This window comes from Sylvia atricapilla, chromosome 5 (assembly GCF_009819655.1).
Source record: "Sylvia atricapilla isolate bSylAtr1 chromosome 5, bSylAtr1.pri, whole genome shotgun sequence".
In the NCBI taxonomy this organism is placed as follows: Eukaryota; Metazoa; Chordata; class Aves; order Passeriformes; family Sylviidae; genus Sylvia; species Sylvia atricapilla.
In genome coordinates, this window is record NC_089144.1 from 32,087,665 (window position 1) to 32,114,846 (window position 27,182).

General features: G+C 36.3%; 1 protein-coding gene across 5 annotated transcripts in view; it reads left to right on the forward strand.

Annotated features, from left to right (window-relative positions):
* Positions 1-18,558, forward strand: part of USP15 (ubiquitin specific peptidase 15) — a 59,778-nt gene extending 41,220 nt beyond the window's left edge. For 3 of the 5 annotated variants that reach the window (XM_066319087.1, XM_066319089.1, XM_066319088.1), the window contains 14 exons: positions 7,217-7,390; positions 7,751-7,909; positions 8,547-8,771; positions 10,410-10,493; positions 10,584-10,678; positions 10,866-11,054; positions 11,830-11,948; positions 12,078-12,353; positions 12,659-12,729; positions 13,101-13,216; positions 15,071-15,220; positions 15,589-15,692; positions 16,248-16,336; positions 16,633-18,558. In XM_066319087.1, coding sequence (XP_066175184.1) covers positions 7,217-7,390; positions 7,751-7,909; positions 8,547-8,771; positions 10,410-10,493; positions 10,584-10,678; positions 10,866-11,054; positions 11,830-11,948; positions 12,078-12,353; positions 12,659-12,729; positions 13,101-13,216; positions 15,071-15,220; positions 15,589-15,692; positions 16,248-16,336; positions 16,633-16,818 — 2,037 coding nt within the window. In that variant the 3' untranslated portion in view covers positions 16,819-18,558. Of the gene's footprint in view, positions 1-6,023; positions 6,091-7,216; positions 7,391-7,750; positions 7,910-8,546; positions 8,772-10,409; positions 10,494-10,583; positions 10,679-10,865; positions 11,055-11,829; positions 11,949-12,077; positions 12,354-12,658; positions 12,730-13,084; positions 13,217-15,070; positions 15,221-15,588; positions 15,693-16,247; positions 16,337-16,632 lie in introns of those variants that run through there. The other 2 variants (XM_066319090.1, XM_066319092.1) reach the window with 2 other exon arrangements.
* The last annotated feature ends 8,624 nt before the right edge of the window (positions 18,559-27,182 follow it).

A 27,182-nucleotide genomic window follows, 5' to 3' on the forward strand; every position in this document is an offset into this window, starting at 1 on the left:
TCCTCTTTGCCTCTCACTGCAGTTGTTAATACAGCCCAGTTTCCAGCTGGATACCTTTCCCATGGAGATGAACAGCAGGATCACATTTCCATAGAAAAGGACCACTGCGTCATACAAAGCAAAACTGCTTTTTAGCCAGTCAGCCTCCACCTGTTAGTGGTATATAGGGCTATTCCATGCTTATTCCATACTTGATACAAGTGTGGAATACTTGTATTCCATACTTGATACATACATATGCAAGGCATCCATAAAATTAAACTTGTTTCTAAAAATATTTCCATGAGGATACTTGAAGAGAAGTTGAACAGTGCAAAAAGTAATTAAATATTTTTTAGCATGCTTTGCAAAAGATGGCTAAACTGAAAGGGGGAGGGACACACATTTTACACTGTCCATTCTAACTAAAAATGCTACACATACCCTCTATTGGTTACTGAATTGCATCATTATGCTGTTGGAAAGAAAAGTGTGTGTTTTTGTCTAGTGTGCCAGCCAGAATTATGTTTTATAAGTTGAATTCAAAGAATATTCTTGCTACATAGTGAAAGGGGGTTTTTATGATTTTACCTTGTTCATCAAGCTACACTGATTAAATAAGGATAATTTTAATTACTTACTCAACCTTAATTGAACTGGTATTCATGATTTGCATATAGCATTCAAAAGTAACCTTTTAGGTTAGAGTTCTAAGCATGAGTTGTTGCCTTTATGAGTCTTATATGGTGTAAAAAACTTGTTACATGTCATATCATTATCCCATTGTGTTAAACAGATTTGATTCCGAGGTCTGCATTAGAAATAATATCAGCTTTGACTTCACTGCTCTTCAGTTACATCTAGAGAATTAAGTTTAAGTTAAGTCCATGGAAATACTTTTTAGTGAAATTATGATGTGTTCTTAATGCACTAAGGTCTCACAGGCTGCAGTCTTCCTCTTGCCACCACTTGCATCTTTTTTCAGTTACACAGAAAGCATGCATTTCACTGTGCTAATTTTCTATTCATTTCATGTGCTACTTTTATCAAAGTAACGTAGATAATGGCTGTAATACCCATGTTATACCTATGGCCAGAGCACTCTAAATGTGTTTTGATCTGTCTTAGTCTTGGAAGCAAGGAAAAGATGGGCTCAAATAGTCTGTGAATAGCAAATAGGGAATTCTCCTTGGGAATATTGGATGATGGAGCAGAGTACACCCTCAGCAAGATTAGAGATCACACAAATCTGCAATAAGGAACTGCTGTACCAGGTGGCTGTGCTGCCATTCAGAGGGACCTTAGCAAGCTGGAACCTCATGAAGTTCAATCAAAGGAAATGCAAAGCCCTGTGCCTGGGGGAAGAAACCCCAGGAACCTGTACACACTGCAGTAGGGGGTCAGTAACTGGATGGAAAGCAGCTTGGCAGAGAAGCACCCAGGATCCTGCTGGACAAAAGGCTGAACAAAAAGCCATCAATGTGTTCCTGTAGCCGAGGCAGACAACAGCATCATGGGCTGTACTAAGAAAAGTGTTACCAATAGGCTGAAAGAGGTGATCCTTTCCTTCCATTTAGCACTGGAGAGACACCCCCAGAGTTCAGAGTTCACTTCTAGGCTCCCCAGAGAGTGTAGGGATATCCAAGAGCAAGTCTGGTGAGAGACCACACCAGTGATCAAGGATTGCAGCATCTGACCTGTGTGGAGAGGCAAAGAGCTGGTGCTGTTCAGCCTGGAGAAGAGAAGACTCCAGAGTGGTTCTACCATTTTTTGGAAGTACCTGGTGAAGAAAAGTAAAGAAAATGAAACTGAACTCTCCTCAGTCATACCCACTGAAAGAAGAAGAGGCAATGGGCACATACTGAAGCACATGCAATTCTTAAATATAGGAAACTTAGTTCTAAAATGGGGTTTATCAAACAGTGGAATAGGATTTTCAGGGAAACTCTGAAGCCTGCATCCTTGAAGATGCGTAAAACCTAACTGAAAAAAGTCCCAAGCAACCTGCTGTAGGTGACCTGTCTTTGAGCAAGTGGGTTGGACCAGAGAATCTGCAGAGATGCCTTCTAATCTCAACTATTCTGAGATTCTCTGATCTACTTTACCTTTCTTATCCTTCTGAGGTGTATTCCTTCACAATTGGGCTAACACAGGGTTGTTAATCAGGATAAATCTGTTTTCTTTAAACAAAATAGTTTACTGTAGAGTAATGGACTCTGAAATATTAGTTTCAATTCCATTAATGTACCAAAAGCTCTGCTTTGATCCCTTCTATTCAGTTTGTGCTGTGTGTGATCAGTATAGCTTCCTTCAACAGAAGCAGAGTTTAGTTTATCCATTTTCCAGCTGATTGCTGCTTTTGTCAGATCTCTGTGCTTTCCGGGGAGCATTGAGGCCCCTGAGTGTTCACATAGGAGCCATTTCTGCTTCAGAAACTACTTCATTTCTCACATGGCTTCTCTTTGGTCTTGTCTCATGTACAGTGAAGATGGTTTGCATCAGAGCTATTATAAATGTTCTTTGACAAAGAGGGGCAATTCTTTCACGCAGCTTTGTCTCCTGAGTCTGACAAACCTGTGTGAAGATTCTTGCCCTGTAAATATACATATATATAATGTAGAAATGTGAAAATCCTGGCAATGTCTTAAATTTTATTGCAAGTTCTTCAGTAGTTCTTCAATATATAGGGGAGGTTAGGCTTGCCCCTTTATCCTTCTAAGTGATTACTTTGAAGAGATCTTTGCCCTTCCAAATAGGGCTTTTCAGTGTTAAGCTCAGGACAACAGGAGGATAGATAAGATCCACTCTGGGATTACAGACAGCTTCAGGCTGAATGAGAGTAAGGCCAAGAAGGTTAAAATACCATTGTATATCTCCCAAATGCTGTCCTCTTACCACTATTACTTAATTTAAAAGAGCAATAATTCAGTATTCTTATTTTGGTTGTATTGGAACTGTTGTATAGTTCTCTTCAGATTCTTTTGAAGGGAGTATTCCATGTATTTACTTTATTTCAGTGTAAATACCTAAGGTTTGATTTTTTTCTAATTAGGCCTAAATGTCTGCTTTTGCAGATCCCAGCCTGAAATAAAACAGGAAAGACAGAAGAGAGTGTGAAGATTTTATGAAATAGATATTATTATGAATACTTGAACCCATATTGCAGAAAGTATTTGGCAAGCAGATACTTTGATCACATTCACTTAGGTACCTAGCTATATTCTAAGCTGAAAATAAATTAGAAAAAATTAGTATCATTAAGCATTGCTGTGCTGCCACCTGTGGATGTTTCCCAAGTACTACTTTCCTATTTTGGTGGGATATTAGAGATTAGAGCTCTGTGGAAATGTTTTGTTGTTTGGTTGGGTTTTTTTCCTTTTAGAGTGAAAACCTGAGAGTTCTAAAATTTTAATTTTGTGATTAAGAAATAGGAGAAGAAAAAAAGTAAATATTTTCATTAAAACATTCATTTTTTTCTAAGATCTTTATTTTTACGGTTTTTTTCCATCCTTGTGATTATATAAATCTTAATTCTAAACAAGGTTTGCAGTGGGCATTTCAGAAGTTTTCTTTCTTCAGAAAGCTGAATAATATTCCCTCCAAAGTTACTTATGGCTGTGAGTTTATGTAGACAAAAAATGCCATATTTCACCAATACTTGAAATCATTAAGTTTTTGTTGCTCTGTTTCAGTTGCCATAGGCACATGGAGTTTGGATTAGTATTAACTTAGCCCTTTTTTCCATGTCTGATAGTGTACAGACAAAAGTAGGATAGATGCGTATAAAGTAAAACACTTTTTTCCTCATGGATCTTCTTTTCAGTCTGGCAGCTCTTGGTCTTTTATGAGAAAGCTGAAATATGAAATTTCAATGTCCCTTGCTTAAAATTCTCAGTAAGTAGTACCTGAAGACGAAGAACCAGAACACTTACAGGAGTATTCAATTTCCAGTATCTCAATTCATGATCCTACTCATTTCCCTAGTTCACTGCCATGATAGGTTGTGATGTTTTCTTTATTTTGGAAGTTTATTTTTGTAGAATATTCCATATGAGATTTAAAGAAATGTTTCCTTGTTTCCTTAGGGTTATACAATGATTCATGGAACTTCAGGAGGTTTCTGGTGCAGCCTCCTGCTCAAAGCAAGGTTGGCTCTGAGGTCAGAACAGGTTGCCCAAGGCTTTATCCAGTTCGATCATGAAAACCTCCCAAGAAGGCAGAGCCTCTAAGTTCCACTGCTTGACTGTTCTTACAGTGAAAACTTTTTTCCTTGTATTCTTAACCTCTCACGTTTCAACTGATGCCTGTTGTTTCTTTTCTTCCTAGTATGTGCCACTGTGAAGAGCGTGGTTCCATCTTCTGCTTAACTTCCCTATAGGTACTAGAGGGCTGCTCTTGGGCCTCCCTCAAACAGTCTCTTCTGCAGCCTGAACAAGCCCTGATGCTTCAGCCTTTTGTCATAGGGCAAGTGCTTCTAGGCCACTGACTGTCTTGGTGGCCCTCTTTCTTCATTCTTTTTTTTTCCTTTTTAATCAAATATATCCATTCAAACCCTTATATCAGAATTAGTCCATACTTAAATCACAGAGATTTGGAAGAGTATGTCTTGACTATTTTTATTATTATATTTCCCCCTCTATGAAGGTTTCATAGGACAGGTAGACTTGCAAACATTATCACAGGCTAGTATTGTAGACAGTATTCCAGTGAGGCTACAGCACTGAGATATGTATATATATGTACATGTGTACATAACACTAAAAATAATGATTTTTTTTTTTCATTTTCCTGTGCATCTTAACTTATTTCCAGGTTATTAATACGTAACATGGAAGTATGATTTCAGTGCTCACCTTTGTCATGGTAAAGATTAATTCATCTTCTTTGTCTCTTGGAGTTTCTGCCTTCTATTCCATACAGCACATGATCTTTTCACTAAATGACCAGGTTCAGAGAATTTTACAGAAATTTTGTTGGTTAAAGAAAACTTGTAGAGGCAGCAGTACCTGAAATGAAGTGCCTTTATTACCTCTTTAGTTCACAAACAGTTTTCCATAGTTTTACTGTATTTGGCTATTTTGGCTGCTATTATTCTTGACCTTGGTATACTTTTAGATTACTTATTGTATGTGTTTTGAAACAAACAGAAAACCTCAAATCACTAGGTTGAACAGAACGCATAAATCAGGTAACTTTACTGTCCAGTAGATTGTCTTGGTTTTAATAGAAAATTTCCATAAGGCTTCCTGAATAACCTACATCATGTAAGAAAATTAAGAATGTAGGATTCCCTTTAAAATGGCTTCTGGATGCTTTTTTTCCTCTGACTTTTTAATCATGATCTTAAATAATTCCCCACTGTCAGCCTTTTCAACAAGTAAACATATTTGTAATCATGTAAATTTGTCAGTTACATTGAAAGGATCAATGCATATGTGGCCAACTTTATTAGCTACTTTAGCAGCTCCTCTTTTAAGGATTTTGGTATCTGATATTTTAGAAAAACGTCAGCTTTGTACCTCAAAACTTGCTGTGTTGAGATAGACATTTGTGCATTCCAATACTACCATCAGTGTCATCCTATGTTGTAATGTGGAGATTGTTAAAGGAAAAAGGGAAATTATCTGTAGGAAGGTTCCTGACTTATGCTACAAATATTAATTAATTTTATGAGAAAGTGACAAAACCAATTTATTAGGTAAAAGAAATGGATTAATTTTTTTTTGTGGAATCCACATTGTCAGGACATTGTATAACATTTGACTAACAGAAAGATAAATTTAATATTCTTGCAGAAAATATAGAAAAATACAATATTTTTGCATTATTTACTTCCTTGTACTAAACTCAGCAGTTGAACTGATTTCATCTCCTAAACCCACCCCAAACTTATCCAGAAGAGAACACAAATATGTGAGGTAGGGAGAGTAGGAATCACCACTACTGGAAGTAAATGCTCTTTGCCATATAGCAAGTGAAAAATGCGATTTCTTCAACCCTGAGTGTCCAAAAGTGTCTGTAATACCAGGAATTTTTTTTTGCAGTGTTGACAGATCCTGAAAGCTTTAGGTGAGGAGGAAGAGAAAGAAAGGAAGGAGTTTGATGTAGGCATGAAACTCAGCTCTCTACAGCATGTGACTGGTTTTGCTTTGTAATATTGCACAGGTATGATAGGCAGACATAGGAATAACATTTTTTTGCCCCACTCAATAAAGGTGAAATTCTTCCAGTCTAATTCTTGTATCTTATGCAGTAGCATAAGTGGAGCTCTTCCCCTTGTTTACAGAGAGGCAGATGAGACTGGTGAAATACTTGACCTTTCCTCAAATCTTTTAATAAAGGAAAGAATGCAGAAAAGCTTACAATATTTAATGAACAAACTCTTAAGAATATATGCTGAGGCATGGCATGGGGCTTATTCCTGAGTGATGGAAATGTTATGTTTAAAGGAGTATGAAGGGTAGCACACAAAAATTCCAAGTAAAATTGTAAATCATGTTTCAGTGATTACATCCTGCTGTCTCCAAATGCTGAGAGAAGAGACAAGCTGGTACAGAGGATAAGTGATTATTTCAATCTAAAACAAGGTCTTTGCTTTCCTTGGACTAATTTCAGCTCTAAACAACATCACAAGATTTAAAACAACATAGGAAGGGCTGCAGGAAGTCTAGTGCCTCTCATATAGATTGCTGTCTCCAACAGCATCCATAAACTGATACTAACAAAGAGAAGGGAAAGGCCAAGCATCCTCACCTTCCCTCGCCTGCCAAAATAAAAGAATTTTTTTATTTCAAATGTTGCTCTGAATATAGTATAATTTGAATTTATAAGCCCTGTTGGTTCTCTCTTCCAAGCGTGTATGCACTCTACACTTGGCAGCATCTATCACAGCAACAAGTTTCATAAAGCCATTCATGTCTCAAGAAACACCTTGTGTTGTTTGCTTTAAATTTTGATAGAAATTATGTTGTTGTGCTGTGGTTGTTTGGACTACTGTGTTTTATAAATTTTGAGGTAAAGCTCTTGACAGATACTATCTGAGCGTAACTTGTAATGACAGCTGTAGCCACTTTTGGTTTAAAGCCATTTTTTGTTTCTGGAAAAGATGTTTAGGGGTTTTCTCTTCCTTCCAGGCACTAGACATTACAGTTCATGGCTGCTTTAGGAAAATTAAAACCTTCTTTGTTTAGAACTGATTCAAATCACTGTTCTAAAAAGTCTGTTTTATTTTTTGCAGTGTCTGAGCAACACACCTCCTCTTACAGAGTACTTCCTCAATGATAAATACCAGGAAGAGCTCAATTTTGACAATCCTTTAGGAATGCGGGGTGAAATAGCAAAATCTTACGCTGAGCTTATCAAGCAAATGTGGTCAGGAAAATACAGCTATGTTACCCCAAGAGCATTTAAGGTGAGTAGGGAAATTATACTGAATATACATTGTCAGTTTCAGTCTTGTACTTTTAAGTATTTAAAACTTAAAGAATATGAAAAAAAAAAAAAAAAGAAATTTAAGTACTATTTATTAATATGCAATCCATTCATTGAACTGGTAATACACTTTCATGTATATTTCAGTAGGTGTCACCTGTCCTTGTGCTTTGGTCTTTGAGAATTAGTTTTGATGTCGTGTCTCCATTGAAAAGCTTACCTTTTATAACTACAAGTTTTACCTTTTCAATGTACTGCTATAGCATCTCAGAAGTATCTACCCTTTCTAACAATTAAGGTACCAGAAGTGTTTTGCCTTTTATTTTTTTTTTTTTTTTAGACACAAGTGGGACGATTTGCACCACAATTTTCTGGATATCAGCAACAAGATTGTCAAGAGCTGCTGGCTTTTCTCTTGGATGGTTTGCATGAGGATTTGAATAGAATTAGGAAAAAGCCTTATATTCAGTTAAAGGATGCAGATGGGAGACCAGACAAGGTAGGGATTTAAGAGCTGCTCATATTAATTTTTAGTCAAAGTTGTACGCTGTAAGATAATTCTACATGATTATGCATGGAAGGTTGGGAAACTGATTAAGTGGGGCTTTTTCTGGAAGACATTTCAGAAAATAGGACAAAACTTTAAGATTGAGATCTTGAGAAACTGTGTAAGTTTCTGTTTATTTTTAAGATAATGCAGGTGGATGAGAGGATGGTAAGGCCTTTTTTAAGATTTCATTAAGACCATCTTGTTCAATGCTATGCTGAGTTCAGTTAGAAAAGCAATTCCCATTATGTTGTTCTTTTATTTTCATATCTACAGTATGCAGCATTCTCTCTCCAGTACTCTTACTTTAGGGAAACTCTTCTTTTGTTATGAGTATGGAGTTAATTCAGATGGAAGTTTTAGGTTTATCTGCTTTTGTCTTTCCCCAAGCTACTTGAAAGTCACTCTCAGACTGTCTCTATCCTAGGAAAAGCACAGATCTTTCAGCCTTCAAACCTGATAGTAGTAACATTCCTTACGGGTCCTTTGGAGTGGTTACTGAAAATGTTCTGCCAAGGACTTCTACTAATAATTCTTACTGTTCATTTCCTACTACTTTGTCATAACCCAGATAATGCTTTGTTTACAGGTGGTTGCTGAAGAAGCCTGGGAAAACCATTTAAAAAGAAATGATTCCATCATTGTAGATATATTTCATGGCCTTTTTAAATCTACCCTAGTTTGTCCTGAATGTGCTAAGATATCTGTAACCTTTGATCCCTTTTGTTACTTGACACTTCCATTACCTATGAAAAAAGAACGCACTTTGGAAGTTTATTTAGTTAGAATGGATCCACTTGCAAAGCCTATGCAGGTAAGCAGCTTAATTTATGTACAAACACTTTGATTCATGAAGCATTAACAATGAACCCAAGCTCCTTTACACAGTGCAAATTTATAAGCAAATTCAACAGGCTTTATTTTTCTGGTATGTGTTCTGAAGTCTCACTTAGTCAAGTGGGGAAGACCATACATACCTGAGGAGGACTGTACATACCTTGTACAATTTCAAGAAAGAATTGGTAATTACTTCATGGTTGTGTTAATAAGGCTTCTTAATCTTGAAAATGTATGCTGACATAATTTTTTGAGAGCTGCTGTGGTGAATTTTTATGTTTATAAAAATATTTAGACACTTAATTTCTTAGTTTCTAAATAGCAAAAGGCAAATATTTGTAATAAATGGTACAAAAAACCTCCATGACTAAATACATAAGGTAGTCTCGAATTTTTCTGTACTCTCACCTCATAGTCACAAGAAAAAAATTCATATGAGATTTCTTTATGAAGAATATCCCTTTTGCCCTTTTTAAGGCAGGGGATGATATTACACACATTGCACAGAATGTCATGAAAAAATGTACATAAGGTCATCGTAACCAAGTAATGAGTAAATGGTTCTTGCTGTACCTTATACTGTGAGGATAGGTGAAATAAATACAACACAGGCAGTTATGCAGGCATTCAAAAAGGCTCTAATACCTGAAATCAGTACCATAAAAATGAAAGCAGGAGAAGAGAGCATTTTCAAAGGCAGTATGAGTTGGAGAATTCGAAGGTGAAGGGAGATGTGTTAACTAATGGGAGATGAGCCTGCTAGAAATGTAATTGTGAAAATAGAGGTCTCACAGTAGTTGCACAGGGGGCACAGAGTAGTTGAAAACTACTGAGGTAGTAAATGTGACTCGTGAAGTAGTGAATTCACTACATGAAGTAGTGAATGTGACTCATGATGTGAGATGTTGTGCTGGAATTAATAATTTGGGAAGAGTACCAGTTCAGGAGAGTTTTTGTGAGTCTAAATGATTATAAAACATAAGGACATAACATGCTATACTTGGCAATTAATTACAGAGTTAATAATACCTTGTTTTTAATTAACACTGTCTTTATTATGCAAATAAGAGGTAAAAGTTTTGTGTGGAGTTTTATTACAAACTGCAGATGCACTGCATAAGGGAAGCCACAGAGAAGTTTTCTTTGACTTTAATCATCAAGTTCTTTCTCTGCATGCAGAATGAGAATCTGCTGCTTGCCATTGCTTTTGTTCCTAGTAATACTTTGTAAAAAACTTTTGTTGTATTCCAGATTTAATAATCTTTTCGATAGCATGTATACTATTTAAATACTTAAATAAGAAGGTGCTGTTGAAATGCAAATCTTAAGTAATTTGTATTGTTAGTCTTACAGATAAAGTAAAGCAGCATTAAAACAAGCATTGTATAAACAAGCATCTAATAAATGGAGTATTCAGTGTGTGTGTATTTGTAAAGTTGTGCAGATTACTACATTTTCAGCAGCTTTTGGAATTTGTGTTAGTTGATCTACATACTTTGCTCCTTAAGTTTCAAAGCCATGAAATGCGTGAAATATGCTGAATATATGTTGTTTGGGGTTTTTCCTCATGTATATTTGTTCTCTTAAGAAATTAAAATTATATTTTCATTTTTAGTACAAAGTAGTTGTTCCCAAAATTGGAAATATATTGGATCTTTGCACAGCATTGTCGGCTTTGTCTGGTGTTGCTGCAGATAAGGTAAGAGTAATCTCTTAAATAAAGCACAACAAATAACATTTTAATGTGTACTAACCTGATTTAACAATGTATACTCCATTTTCTTTTCAGATGATTGTTACTGATATATACAATCACAGGTTCCACAGGATATTTGGCATGGATGAAAATCTAAGTAGTATTATGGAACGTGATGACATTTATGTGTAAGTATAGATAACATGGTTCATGTCTCTTTGCAGTTTGTTTTGCAGTTTGTTTAGTTATTTGTTAAAGATTAAAACCTAGATACCAGATAAGGATTAAACTGGGAGGGGATATTTTTTTATTTTTCCCCTTTGTAGCCTTTTCTGTGACCATTGTTCTTTGTATTTCTGATTGTTTTTCTTCTAGATTTGAAATTGCTATCAATAGAACAGAAGATACGGAACAAGTCATAATTCCTGTTTGTTTAAGGGAAAAGTGCAGGCACACTAGCTACAGCCATAGTGGTTCTTTACTATTTGGTCAACCTTTCCTCATAGCAGTGCCTAGAAACAATACTGAAGATAAACTGTATAATCTGCTGCTGCTAAGAATGTGGTACGTTTATTGTTAAAAGAAAAATTAGTTTGTTAAGAATAATGCTAATAGTTTGAGTCAGTAGACATATATTTTCATATGCATTTCTAACATACTGATTAGATTTGAGTACTTTTATTTGCTTGCTGTTGAACATTAAATATAAATTTTTTGCCACTGAGGTGGATTTTAATTTGATTTTTTGTTAGCATTACCTCACCCAAAAAATAGTTGAGAAGACAGTAGAGAGTCAATCTGTATTGTTAAATAATTCTCTTTTATGCTTAGCTGTTTGATAGATCTTGGTAAAGTGGAAATGTTTTCCTGTTATTCTGCTATGGTTATACTTCCTGTATCTAGTGTTCAAGTTTTGAATTTTTGTTGTAAAAGTACGTGGTAGACACTTTCTGAAACTAGACTAGGATTGGTGTCTTTATATAAAAGAAATTAAAATCATATAACCTCCAATTTAAATTTATGCTTCTTTTTCTGTTGATGTAAATTTCTCTGTAATATAGTTAATGAGCAGTTTAAAAAAATGAATTCTAGACAGAGTGAGACCAAAAATCAAGTTGTCTCAGACCAAGTAGCTGCCAAAAATGGACAGTCACATACGAGCAGGTTTTCTTGTGTGCTTGTAACACTAGACATATTTGGCAATAAAAATTATAATCTGAGTAAATCAGAAAAGTACACTAGCAAAGACTTGCTATAAGAATTTAATTGCCAGTTTGAACAATGAAAATTATTTAACAATCCCTTGCTTCTAACTGTTGCTTTCACTTGTTATATTTAGCCGATATGTAAAAACATGCACTGAAAGTGAAGACACTGAAGGTTCCCTGCATTGCTGTAAGGACCATGGTGGTATCAATGGTAATGGCCCAAATGGAATACATGAAGAAGGATCTCCAAGTAAGAATGGAATATCTGAACTTGTTTAATATTTGGTGTTGAATTTGAAATGGAAGTTAATTCTGCAGAATTTTTTAATTACTGACATTCTGTCTCATTTCTTCCTCTTTATTCTTCCAATTGCTTTAGGTGAAATGGAGACAGATGAGCAAGATGATGAATCCAGCCAGGATCAGGAACTTCCCTCAGAGAATGAAAACAGCCAGTCAGAAGACTCAGTTGGGGGTGACAATGACTCTGAAAATGGATTGTGTACTGAGGATACTTGCAAAGGTCAACCACTCACGGGACACAAAAAGCGATTGTTTACATTCCAGTTCAATAATTTAGGCAATACTGACATAAACTACATCAAAGATGATACCAGGCATATTAGATTTGATGATAGGCAACCTAGGCTTGATGGTAAGTCACAGGGAACAGCATGGGCAGTATTTGGTTCTGATACTCTCTCCTGACTCTCATGTTTCATTTCCTTTGTGTGCTGTTTGATATATTTTCCTTTTAAATAGTAAATTCTATATTAATACCTAGTTTTTTATTGCAGTTGACTTTTTGAACTGCAGAGTTTTTTATTCCCTTCAATTTTTTTGTACTAAATTGATTATAGCATTGTTCCAATTTATTTTGAAGAGTGTTTGCCCAAAGTTAATACAATTTCATGTAAATGAAGAAATAATATTAAGAGACAACATTTTTTTTAATCTTAGAAAGATCTTTCCTTGCTTTGGATTGGGATCCTGAATTGAAGAAGAGATATTTTGATGATAGTGCAGCAGAGGTAAGTTGATTATATTGCTCCCTTTTTCCAGCACAAATAAAAATAAAACAAAAGAAAGAAGTGAAACTTTAATAGTGTGACATAGAAGATTGTAAGTCTTCACAAGAAGAAGCAACTGTGTATTTTTTCATATTAGTCTTAGTAAATATGTTGTCGTAAATAAACTTCATATATACATCCAAGTAATTAGCAGATCTGAGGCTTATGAACTAGGAAGTAAATCTGAAGCTGTGGAAACTTTTTACTTGAATGGTTTCTGATCAGTTTTTCCATATATAGGAGCTTTGTAGTTACTGTTTATAGTAAGACGACATCACTAAAATGAGTTTTGTTTCATTTGTTCTCTTAACTCAAGAAATACTTCTCTTTAGGATTTTGAAAAACATGAAAGTGTGGAATATAAGCCTCCCAAAAAGCCTTTTGTGAAATTAAAAGATTGCATTGAGCTGTTCACAACAAAGGAAAAATTAGGTGCTGAAGACCCATGGTAAGCACAAAAAATTAAAATTATGTTCTGTGGTGTATTTCTCAAAATTAATCAAAACCACACTTGAACATGGAGATAAGTAGTTGATTTATTAATGGTATTTTGAATCTTGTTATTTCAGACAGTTGAAAATTCTCAAAATGCTGTTTTGATCCACTACTTTACCAAAATTTTACCATGTACAGAAGGTTATATTTGTAAGGAAGATTTAATGCATTCACAATTAGGAGAAAGGGTTGGCACATAAGGTGCTCTAGTCTGTGGACTGTGATGGACAGTGAATGAATATTACTGTGATAAATTCAGTGCAGTGATTTAAACAAATACTCCTTTCTGAGATGAAGAGATGAGTTGGTGCATACTGTAGTTTCTTTATGCAAATACATAACTTGCCTTGCATTGATACATGAAATAGGGATGTGCATAAACAGCAAGTTTATGGGATGGGGGGGTATCTGTAGTCAATAGAACCCCTCAAATTCATGTTCTATGCATTAGGTTTTTGGCAGAGACCTTTATTCTGTTCACGGTTCTTCCAAATTATAATTTGGAATCATATCTGAATGTTCATAATTATAGTATGTTCCCAGAAGATCCTTTTCTTCCCAGGAGTTTTCTGGCAGATAACAATCTTTCAACACCTTTAAGCTCAGAATTAAGTTTGAAAAGAGAGTCTGCCAGTTTTTCTTCTGTGGATACCTAAAAGTTTTGGAGATCTCCCAACATTGTCACCAGAGTTTCTCATATATTTGTGCAGGGTATGGAGCCAACTTAAAAAATATCTTTATTTTTCTGGGTTTGCTAGATTGTACAACACTAGATAGACTGTTTGAGATACCATATAACTCAGGTATGGAGAAGCACTTCCAGTTTGGCAGCATATTTTAAGCAGAGTATTTTAACTACTAAATACAACTGCAGAAGTCAAGCAGCTGCTACTAGATGCATCTCGCTGGAGGTCATTAATCACATTTTTCTTCATTTGTTAGGTCACAAGCCTAATCTACAGGAGTTCATCATTCCTAGTCCAGCACTGTTTGTATTCTACACATTCTAAGCCAACTGGGAAAGCAGATTCTCAGTTGGAGCCTGCCTTTACAGCTCTCCCAATTTTTTTGTCATTATCTGATGTTGCTATTTAAAGACACTTGTGCGGTCTTCTAAGTATGGTTCATCTCTTTTTTTTTTTTTTTCCCTAGATTTTTACTTGTTAGATACCAAAGTGTAGAATATGCATAGACTACTTCACAGAAGAGTTGTTCCTTTCATTCTTACTTATCTTCCTCCCTTAGCATTAAGTGCTGAAAGATTCAAGTGTGCAGTGCAGGGAACAGAAATTTCTGAGTCACAGCCAGTTTAATACTTGCCTACTAAGAAGGGAAGTTTCTAGTAATGAGTTTTTCCAGGTTCTAGTAGTCACTGTTACCTGGTTTTAGATGGTAGATGGGATAGAATGGTGGATGGATGAATTTGGAAATTGAAACTTGAAAGAACCACAGTTATCTGTTATCTTTGGTGCTTTTTTTATGGCTTCATAACACTATTTTTTATATATACAGTACAAGAATGCTGTGTTTTAAGTAAGGATACAGGGATCTGATCAGGGATGTAGGAGATGAGAATCCAGTATTGGGAGAGGCTACTTCTGTGTTTAAAATTATTTCGAGCTTCACTGGGATTACGCTTGCATATTTTAAACTGGAAGGGATATCTATGGCATTAGTAATAGAGGATGAAAAGTGTGTGTTTTTTGCTCATTCAGTTCCTCTCATGCATGTGACTTTCTCTTTGGTAATGTATTTTGACATACATATGGACTACAGTTATATAAATGATTTTTTTTTTTCTTTTTAGGTATTGTCCAAACTGTAAAGAACATCAGCAAGCTACTAAGAAGTTAGACTTGTGGTCGCTGCCCCCTGTACTGGTAGTTCATCTGAAGCGCTTTTCCTACAGCAGATACATGAGGGACAAGTTGGATACATTGGTTGACTTTCCAATAAAGTAAGAAATTCAAATATTTTGATGGTAGAAGTGTAAAAGCATGACTAGGGCATGTGTTAATACAATAATTACATAAAATGGGTTTGTTTTCAGCTTCCATGAGAGGATTCAGTTAACTAATGACAGAATGCTTTTGGGTTAAAAGTATAAACTTGGCAAAATAGAAATAATGTAAAAATACAGATTACTGGTTCCTGTTCAATTTTTCACAGACTAAAAGAGATGCACTGGCAGAGTAGTCTGGTGTATTTTTCTAGGGCATATAAACTAAAGGGCTCTGAGACTACCAAACTCTGGTTAAAAATGCTATTAACATGACTGACTTCTGATTGGGTTTTGCTATTTTATTTTATTTTGTTTTTTAACAGTGACTTGGACATGTCAGAGTTCCTTATTAATCCCAATGCAGGGCCTTGCCGCTACAACTTGATTGCTGTCTCCAACCACTATGGAGGAATGGGAGGAGGGCATTGTAAGTTAATTTCAAGTGTCATCATTCTGGATGTCAGCTTTCCATCCATGTTGATTTTGTTTGAAGTACTGATCGCTTTGAATCAAGGATGCTTTTTAATGGTTGAGGGACAGGTTTTTTTTTCATTACCTTGAAATGCTTTCACAAGTATTTTAACACAAAAATCTGTGTGCAGTGAGCTTTCAAGGGTAATTGTAGGCTCTTTTATACTTCTAGCTTTACATACTTTGAAAAAACGTAAGAGCTACTGTACTCTTAAAACTGATTTTGTCTTGCTTGTCTATATTTTTGTTCATTGTGCTTCTCCTTGAAAGCAGCAGAATGACTGAGGGATTGTATGTTGACTGTCCTTTTCGGTATACATTGTTTTAGAGGGGAAATGTTAGTGATTAAACTATTTGCTAAAAAAAAAAATCTGTTAAAGATGTTTAATAGTGATAATGATTTGAAGTTAGTTAAATATAAAGTGTTTGACAGTAACACATTTGACACTTACCGATTGCATTACATATATGAAGATATAAAGTCCTGAGACATTGTATTTTCTTGTCCTAGATACTGCTTTTGCAAAAAATAAGGATGATGGAAAATGGTACTACTTTGATGACAGTAGTGTGTCCACTGCAAGTGAGGACCAGATAGTGGCAAGTATCTTTTATGTTTCCAAATTTGGGACTATTGACGTTTTCTTGTCAGGGCAGGAAAAATGAAGAGTAAACCATTAAACTTGTATTAAATTTGTAGGCAGTAGTTTGTATTCTTTCAAAGGACAGTTCAAACCAAAAATGTTTTGCTACAATCAGAAATAACTTATATAAACCATCTGGATTTCTTTGTGATTTTACCTTGTATACTTGGAAGCAAAGAAAAAGTTAGTAACCAGGATTGTAGATGTTTTGTCTGAAGTCTCATGAACACACTGTCCTACCCTCTTTTACAGTCCAAAGCAGCATATGTGCTCTTCTACCAGAGACAGGACACAATCAGTGGAACTGGCTTTTTCCCACTTGACCGGGAGACTAAACAAGGTGCTTCAGCTGCCACAGGCATCCCACTAGAAAGTGATGAAGACAGCAATGAAAATGATAATGATATAGAAAATGAAAATTGTATGCACACTAACTGATGGGAAGAACTAGAAGCCATAAAAGAGACTCTCTTACTGGGGATACGGATTGAAAGAGTGAAAATGCCCACCAAATTAAGAATAAAAATCTGAGATGGGGAGTTTCAGATAATAGAATGTAAATCTTGATTACATTTTAACATGTGCAGTACTTGAAGTGAAACAATAAAAACTTAAATGGAAATTGTCTCTAATGCATTTACAGTCTCATATTCACAAGGTATATATAGGAAATCACAAATAAACCCCTTTTAAGTTTTCTGCTGCTGATTTTCTGATGGATTATGTTTTCTTTGGTTTGGATGTGAATTAATAACTAAAATATTAAATCTGTGGACTTCTGACATTTACTTTCCTAGTACTGCAAGAATACTACTGCCAAGTCTAGTTTCTGGATGAATATATACATGTTCTATAGGCTGCCAACAGACTACAAGTAAAAATGTCATAAATACCTAAAGTAGTTTTCTTGAAACAGCAAATTTTTCTTTCTCCCAATTTTTATTTTTTTTTTAAATTCGGTCACAGTAGAAGAAATAGCTTGAAAAAGTTTTTTTTAACCTTTTGTGAACCTAGTGGAACATCCAGAATATTATGTTCATCTTACTTCTGCTGTGGATCAGGTTCTGGATTTCATGCTGCATTAACAGAAAAGGTTTTCAATTAAATGTAAGTATCCATTGTTGCTTGTTGGAATCTACTCTGCAGACATAATTCCTGTTATCTTGCTTCTAAGACATGCATAATTTTTTATCTAATAACAGTCCAAAATTTAAATTGTGCTATAAGTTCTCTCTCCCCAGTTTTTGTAGTTTGACAGCTTGCAAACTACTCTGTATTAAAGTCAGAGTTAATAGTATTCTGTATCCATAATAATGACTGCGTATCAGGCTTAGTTGAGAACTTTTTCAATATGACCTACCTTTAAATTGTTAATTAACAAAACCACTTTAAAGGTAGGCCTCTTAATTTTCTTTGTGTGTTCCGGATGGAATTCACCATAGCCTTACAGTGTATCTGAAAAGGTAACTCATAAGAGAATTGGCATTTGCATGTTCAAGTCAGAACCTGTACAGTATATCAGGCGTACAAACTCTAAGTTGGATTTCAGTTAACTATGTTCAGGGGTCCCAGGATGCCAAAATAAGTGTGATAGTTTGAAACATTTTTTGATTTGCTGCTTTCCCATTGATCTAGTTGGAAGAATGTATTGTTGATTTGCATACAATACTGCCTTTGAGAGGGGCTCAAATGTGGGGGCACACATCACATATCTACTACCTGGAGAATGGCTTTGTGTCCCACTGTTTAAAATTTAAAAAAGAAAAAAGCAAAAAGTATGATGTTCTTCACTTGAACTAATGAAATACAATAGGTTATAAATTGTGTATTGTAAATAAAAGTTCACTCTGTGAGTGCACATTTTGGTAAATTATTTATTTATGTTAGCATTAAAAAGTTTAAAAATTGCATTTGACCAGGATATAAATGAGATATGTTGGACATGGCTTTGCTTTATACCTTGATATTAAAACTGGTGTTTCATCCTGGTATTTTAAAGCTGCTTTGAGGTTTTGGTTTTTTGTTTTTTGGTTTTTGTTTTGGTTTTTTTTTTTAATGTAAACTAACCTCCTGCATGACAGAGGTTAAAATTTTGTCTGCACTTGAGTTCACTTGGGTTTACATTTGAAATGCGCATGTTTATTTATACAGATTTCAATAAAGCTATTCAAGGCCTTATTTAGTGTTCCATTTTGTTAAATTCCTTTGCCACGGTGTTTGTGTCATGGGTAGTCTTTGTCTGAGAAATACATTCTCAGTTACAAACTGGTTATGTCATGACCAACATAGAACAAGACTAATAATATTTCAAGTAGACAATATATATAAAAAGGTTTCTCTCTGGTCATTGGCCCTAAGACATTTAAAAGGCTGCAAAAACAATAATGTCATAATTTTGTTTGTTTGTAAAAGTAATACTGTAACAGGAATCAAATGCAAATATACTAATTGTGAGATGGCTGGGAAATGAGGGAATGTATTTAAGGTTAGACAAACCTATGGGATTGGCAAGAGGGAAATGATACAAGCTTTTGGAAGTAATCCTAGAGAAGTGATCAACTCTTTGAATAACACATACAAAGAGCCCCTCTCTATTCTTTCTCCCATTTTTTCCATATCTTGTTAGCCTAGGACTTGTTTGGAAAAATAACAGAGCAAAGGATCTGATTTGACTTACCAAAGTACCTTAGGAGTTTGTAGATTGGAGCGTTAATATCTGATAATTCAGAGTCCTAATGCACTTCATTCTTGCTTTGAAAATACAAATAAACACACACATACGGAATGTTATATTTGAATGAATGTACTTACCTACTAATAATTGGATCATCCAACTAGAATTTAAAAAGTTATAGATCAAAGTTTAATTACGGAAAAAATACATAGATACATTCTAATTTTTTTGTTGTTATTGTCAATTTACTGGCGTCCAAGAATACAAACACACAGTTTGTATGATCAGCTTCCTAATCAGAGATAAAAATCAGTAATATCTCTGTTCAAGTGTCTCAGAGGTCTCTGGGAATTCAGTCAAGTTGTGAGTTCTCTGGGAATTCAGTCAAGTTGTGAGTTTTATAAAACATATATTCACATGTAAGATACAATTCTTCCAGTGTGGACACACTACAGAAAGTATGTTATTATTTACAGTGGTTATCAAAAGTTATTCTCAATTCATTGTTTATATGGAGAAGAGGATCCTAACACCTGTTGTGAATTATGTCAGATGAAAATCTCGTGTGCTTTTTTCATCAGAAAGTTTGCTTTCAATAAGTATCAGCATAAACTAAAATCACAAGATTTGGTTAACTTTGTTAATGTGACAGTCACAGAAACAAAACAGAGTAGGAAGCAGAAGACAGCTTGAAATTCCCACTTACTCTGTGGATTTTGTGACAGCAGTATGTCATTTAAAGCCAAGCTGGGAGAGGAGAGGTAAAGCAACACTGCCCAGGACCTCGTTTTACTTGGCTTCAGACAATGTTCTGGATGTTTTGGTGCAGATAGCTCCCTGATCTGTCCACCTAAACTCAAGTCCCACTTGCCTTGCTGGCACAGTGAGGTGAAGTTTGCAGCTTGCTTTAGAGCTGATGAGATGAGAAAAACTGTCAGATGTTCCGCAGTCAGATGAAGTGGAAACATCTACAGCATCTAGAGCTACTTGCTAATTGGAAGGGCACAACCCCATTCTAGGTTTCCCAGGAAGTTAGCCCTGTGTTACGGAGTGCAGTGTATTTTTTCAAGAGATTTGAAACCCTTACATGGAAATCATTATGGCAGGTAAAGAAATTAATTGGCAAACCCACTAGTTTTCTTAAGAAATTATGCTGCTTTCTTTGTCAGAGTTGGAGTTGCAGGGTATAGTTTTTCAGTGTTTCTAAGGACAAGTTACTTTGACAAAGAAAATCACCATAAATGTAGTGAAACAATAGGAAAACTGTATCTGATAGAATAAGCATATTTTAGTCTGCAGGCAAATTGCTCTCTTCAGATTTTTTCAGTTCTCTTTCCTTGTGGGGTAAACATTGTGAAAACAGTTCCACTTGTCTAGTTCGAAGATTGCATGCTTTACTGGCATCATGTGCTTTTGAGGCAAGCAGACAGACCTGTCTTACTGAAAAGAAACTATGTCTTGGAATAACATGGAGCCAGAATAGTCCAAATGTGACTAATTTATTTAGGGAATGAACTGAGTTGCTATATACTAGGTAGCATTAACAGTCATCCTGGGCCAAATTATGCAACAGTTAATACAGGACTCTCTATTGTTAAAGAATTTGCATCAGTCTATATGGTTTAATGAAAAGTAAATTCTGTTTTTTGTCAGGGCAGTAACTGAAAAAGACAGTTGATAAAGATCACAATATGCACCTAAATCGTTTCAGTATTTGGCACTTAAATGTCACTTCAAGTATCACAATACTCACATCAAAACATGAATGTTATGCAGTATCATCCAACAAAAAGTTTAGGAAATGACCAACAACCTCAAAATAATTTCCATTAGGAAATCATTATGGAATACAGATGTCATTGAAGAAGTTGCTGGCATTTGGCCTTGAATTGATGTTTTTATTCAGTGTGCAAAGTATTCAGATCGTATCTACGGAATGTGGAAAGTAGTAAATACCCCTATATTCTCTGTAGCCCCAGTGGACAAGCAGTACAGGACTGAAACAGTGGCACAAGAACTAGTCCTTGGATACATAAACAGAAATAAGAAGTTGGCTTAATCTTTCTGGATCTCCTGTAAGGAGCCTGTGAATATACACTATTAGAGTTCCTACCTTTTAAAAGTTTGGGCTGTAACCTGGGACACTATAGAAAAATGTTACAACCCCAGAGTAAATACATTTGCACTAAAATGGGGAGAAGAATTGCCTTCTCAGACTACTTGGAACGGCCTCAATCTGCATGCGACACCAAGACTCTTAACTCTGTGCAGAGAGCCTTGGAGTGCAGGGAAATATTCAAAGAACTAGTGTTTCAAAACTGGAACAGGACAATCTGAAAACAGAGGTAAGTGTGGGAGTCTTTTATGGAATTACCTTTTTTAAAAGGAGAAGGAAGATACAGGCAAAACAACCAGCAGAGGCAAGTGGTGTGTTGTTCTATTAAAGCTGGGCTAGATGCCTTCCCTGGGCTACAGAGGGAGCTGAGAGGTGCAAGGGCCCTTCTCCTTCTGGGATGGAAGCTTAGTCTGAGTCATCTGAGCCACCTGCCCCAGCTTTGAGATCTTTGAATCCATAAACATCCTGTTCTATTCAGAGGAATGTTCCTCTCTCTTTAGACCTAATTGTACCTATTAAAAATCACTTAGAAGTTTCAAATGGAGGCCTGAATGCATCTGTATTTGCTCTGAGCTCACCACGGTTTGAGGGAAGGCCTTTACTCACTGGAGTTATCATTCATTAATAGGAGAATAAAACCCATGTTCTTGTTCAGCATAGCGAATGGTATGACTTTTCTTCCCTTCTTTCATCATTGCTTCCAATTTGAACTCATGAAGGCACTCCAAGCCCTTTCTGTTAGATTGTCCTGGTTCTGGACAAGGACATGAGGGATGGAGCCTGGAGTGTGTGTGGCCAAGTCATTGTGCTATTCCATATTATCTTACATCATGGCCAGGGGCAGGGAAAAGGCCTTCTCTTCCCAGGACGGGGCAGGCATTCCTTTTCCAAAGAACAGTGGGGTAACAATTGTCCTGACCAGAGGGTTTCTCCACCATTGTCGTTCATTGTTTTGGGTCTGGGGGGAAACAGGGTGTGAGAAGGGGCATGGGGACATTTTTTTCTTTGTCCTGGAGCTGCACAGTACCAGGTTAGGTTGCTCGGTCATACATTCTTTGTATGTAAATCACTGTCTTTTTTGTATACTTTTGTTACTGTTGCTAGTATGGTGTTGCTGATATTGTTCATTTTCTTACCTCATTGCTGTTTCCAGTAAGTTGTTCTTAGCTCAGGATCTCTACTTTTTTTCTCTCTCACTAGAGGGGTGGGGAAGGGGAGCACCTGTGTGGGGCTTAATTTCCAGCTGGGCTTTGATTTATTGTCATTTTCTCCAAGTAACACTTTCCCCTAGTTGCAGCCTATACCAAAACATACATCTCCCTTTTCCTCCTTTCTTTTCCATTCTGGAAGAGCCTCCTTGCCTCTCCTTGATAATTTCTGTTAAAACACAATGACCCGTTCAGACATGCCCCTGTTGAAAAATGAATAGTTCCTTAAAAACGAAAATTTAAACCTACATATTGTGCAGTTGGTAAGAGGTCTGCAGCCAGCTCTGGGGGCACAAAGGCATTTTCCAGAACAATGAATGCTGTCTGAAAAGACTTCAGATGATCTCTGCTTGTTTTCAACATCTGTCAATGCTCTAAAATACATATTATGCTCTGGGTATTGTGTAAATTCATCTTTTGCCTGAGGAGAAAGTCTACAAACAAGAGGGACAGTAATTACTGACTCTGTATCATCTCTACCTATTAAAAGCAAATACAAAGAACATACTGATTTGTGGTATAGGAAATAATGCCTTAGCAGATGTCTTCAGAAAATTTCACCTTATCTATTTATGTATTTTTGACATAAGGTAGCGCAGATTAAATGATAAATTAAAGGAGGTTGTAGCATGGGAAGTATTGAGTTATCCTGTCTATGTAATCTTTGAAATTCTGTTTTGTTAGCATCATGGTCAGTTGGAAATTGTAATTTAGGGAGCTAATTTTTATCATGCACATTGTTTTTGTAATATCAGAGAGGAAGAAATAGTGCAGAACTGTGAATGTATGTAAAAATGATGAATTATACCAGGACAAGCCAAGAGTATGGAGAAGCCTATACTGAATGAACAAAAAAGATGAATGTAATGAGAAAGTAGCTGTAGGATACGACTAAGGAAGTGGTGGAGGATTTCAAAAAGGAGCAGTGTCCTATGGTTAAAAAAAGCAACCACTGTGAAAGTCATTAACAGGCAACCAAAATTTAAAATATTTGATAGTGGTAGTTTTTCTTGCAGAGATATAACAAAAAGGTAATTTGGTTTCTAGAAAAGGATTTAACTTTTTAGTGAAAGATAGTGGTAAACCAGTAGAAGGGAAACAATATACAGGTGATTCCAGCATATTATGAGGATTGGGGGCTGAGTTCCTAATAATTTTTAGGAAATAGTTTACAATTGAAGGTTTGAAATGTCCTGAAGGTGGGAAAAAATAATCATAGAATCAGATTGGAAAAGAACTCTAATTGAACAGCACCATATCAAGTACATATATACATACATACAAGTCCACTCTTTCCCTGAACACCTCCAGTGACACAGTGACTGCATCACCTCTCTGGGCAGCCCATTCCAATGTCTAATAACCCTTTCTATGAAGAAATTCCCCCTGATTTCCAACCTAAACCTCCCCTGGCACAGCTTAAGACTATGTCCTCTCATCCAGTCACAAGCTGCCTGGGAGAAGAGGCTGACCTCCACCTGGCTTGAACCTCCTTTCAGGTAGCTGTAGAGAGTGAGTGACCCCTGAGCCTCCTCCAGGCTAATGAACTCCAACTCCCTCAGCTGCTCATCACAGGATAAGGAAGTGTCAATTTCTTTGAAATTTTACTGTTGGTAAGGCTGGCTCTTGCTTTCTGTGGTCTTGACTCCAACAGAGACATTCAAGCCCACCAGATATTTTTATCACCCGTAACGAAGTGTGGCTGAGTGGCTGGGGCATTTGGTAAAGAATCTATTTTATAATTCAATTGTTTATCAAGTGTTCTTAGACCGTGGTATGGTTTAGTTAGTTATGGCTGAAGCAGGGAAGCAAGGCCCTTAGAAATAAACAGCCGTAGGAATCTACTAATTACCATGCTGTCAAAGGGAAATAAGGTTTCAGACTGGCTGAACAAGTTTTACATCCCACTTAATGATCTGTTCAGTAGCTCCAGGGCTTGGCTCTCAGGTGGAACAGTGAGTATTCAGACCTGGAATTTCCTATGCTCTAGCCAGTAGGCAGCCAAGAGTGCATCCATGCACTGGTGTGAGGAGACAGACATTTCATCCACTGTGCCCTGGGAGCAGGTTCCAGCAAGTGGCTGCTCCTTGTGAAATACTGACTACAACTTGTAGAAATGCTGCTAAAATACCAGTATTAACTAATGAAATCAACTATGTAATTGCCACACATATTCATCCTTGGTTGTGGATGTCTCTGCTAGCACGTGACCAGGGTGTGGATATATACAGTGATATTGCTCTGCTTTATTGGGAAGGGGGTGATCCATTTTAGTACAAAGGAAAGCATTTGGATCTTTATGACCGGCTGTCAGACCTTTGGCTGTCTTCCAAATTTCCTGAGAAGTAAGTTCATTCTGTTTAGCTGTTTGGATCCAACCTGAATAAGAAAATTTCTTTCAGACTGCTGCTTATAAACACAGCCACAGATGAACCTCTACAAATATTTATCTCAAGGGCAAAGTCCTCTGAATTAGATAAGAAGTATATAATCTTCATAAAGCAACAAAGATGAGTGCAACACATAAGATAAACCAAAGCCTCTACAAGCAGCAGTTCTTCATTCAGATCTCTTCCATAAGAAATTTCCAATCCTCATGAAGTTTATAGAATGGAACAGTCTCATTTCAGTTATCTTTGCAAACAGTTGTGCTGGAGGCTCTCAGAAGTACATGGCCATACTGAGTCTTTGCTAGGCTGGGCTGAGTTAACTACAAATTACTTTGGTCATGCCTACAGTGTAGCTGCAGCAGTGTGAGAAAAGAATACCTACATGGTGTGCTAGCCTCCATGCTACTTATATGAGTACAGTGAGTGTAGCAATTTCTATAATTATTTTTATGTGGTTTACAAATATGACTGCCATCCCTGCTACACAGAGGCCACCCCTAACACAAAGGAACTAACATCCATTCAGCTGGTGAAAACTCTTCTTGTAGTAATGGTATCACTCAGCAGTCTCAGGGCTGCAACCTGGAATGATTATCTTAAAGAATTCACCAGATACTGCAGAAAGCATCCAGTGACTTCCTCTCTCTGCTGCAGCAGCCAAAAAAATTGATATTTATACAGGTGAACACCCTTCTCCTCTCTAGTATTGCTCTGTGATTAGTGGATTGTCTGAAGGTTACTAGGTGTCTGGAAGTGCTTCCATAATTTTCATACAAGCTGAAGAAGATATAAAAAGGAAATTATTAAGAGGTAGGGAGGTTTTTGGCAAATAGAGGAGAGAGCAGCAAATAAAGAGATTGCAGTACAACAGAAATTACTGACATTCTTGATGGGCATTTTTAAGGTACATATCCCACAGTCAGCATGAGTAACCAGGAAAAAACTCCTGCCGAGGGTGCAGATGAATCCACTGTCTACTGTAAGAGCTCTGGATCAAATAACTGAAATTCCTTGAATCACAACTGCCTTGCTTCAACACAACTATGCCTTTATCTCTAAACCAAAATTCCTAACTAAATTCTTGAAGTTTGAAGTTAAATTTGGATCATAAGTGCAACATCACTGAAGTTTCTTAATCTGCTGACTGTGACCTGATGCTGTGCTAATTGTTAAGGTGGTACGGATGGTCAGTGCTGGGTTTTTCTATGTAAGTCAAGTAGTATCTCCACCTCTGTTTCTCTATTTTCTACACTTGACAGAAAAGAAAATGTATCATGAATGGGCTGCATAATACATCATGCAGGGAAAATCACAGATGAACAGATATTAATTCTGTTATTTGTGTAAGGGAATCAAAGACAAATTCAGTTTAAAGCACAGACTAATGTTTGTTTCCCAGGCCAGCCACATACTTCCTGTGTGAGCTGGAAAGTATGAAAGGCTGGGAGGAGCTGATAAAATTTTGTGATTATCATGTCTCTGTTGGTCTGTTCTTACATTGCCAGCTCTAACACTGCAATAAATTAATTCAAGCATTGGACGGCAGTTCTTTCTCACAAAAGATGTTACCAGGTTCAGCTGATTCAATTACCAGCACTCAAAAGGCCAATTAAAAAAAAAACAAACCAAAACAAACCAAAAACAAATAAACCCCATTGCTTTGAGAATCTGTTTGGGCAAGATTCAAGCAGGAAAAATTGGAAAAACAGCTTTGCTGGCTGGTTACATGAGAGTCTTGGAACGATCTAAGCCTCTGGTTGAGAGATTTGTGTGTAGGCCCTTGGGGTTCTGCACTCAATAGGAAATCACTGCTGAGTACCTAATACACATCACAGGTCTGACTTTTTGGGCATTGCTGCTTAAACTGTTATGAGTGACCTTAAACAAAATGTGATATAATTACCAACAGTTTACTAATGGCAAAGAAAATGAAATAAAATGTGTATTAACTGCAAGCATACAAACAAAATGGGTACTAACATGTAAACATATGCTCACACCTATGCAGAAAGGAACACAGGCTAAATTAATGAGGAGCTCACACTGGAAAACATACTTTTCAATCTGCTGGTAGATCTAACTTCCTTGCACAGCCACATCCTAAAGGAACAAGGACTTCACTTCTATTCCATTAAAATCCCCAAAGAATACCATATACTAGTGGGAAGTTTATTACTTCTTTTAACCCATCTGTGTCACAAACAATACTCTCTTGACAACAAATACTCTTTGGTCTGTAATTTAAGGAAATAATGAAGTGTTCACATAGTAAAGGGCTTCTTTGTGCTTACACAGACCATTACAATGCATAGTTTTTATAAAAGGCTACAGGATGTATTTGGTATTAATTGATCTCTCACTGTCACTTAATTTAAATTTAACTTTGTCTTTTGATATCAGTATCTTTGTTCAAT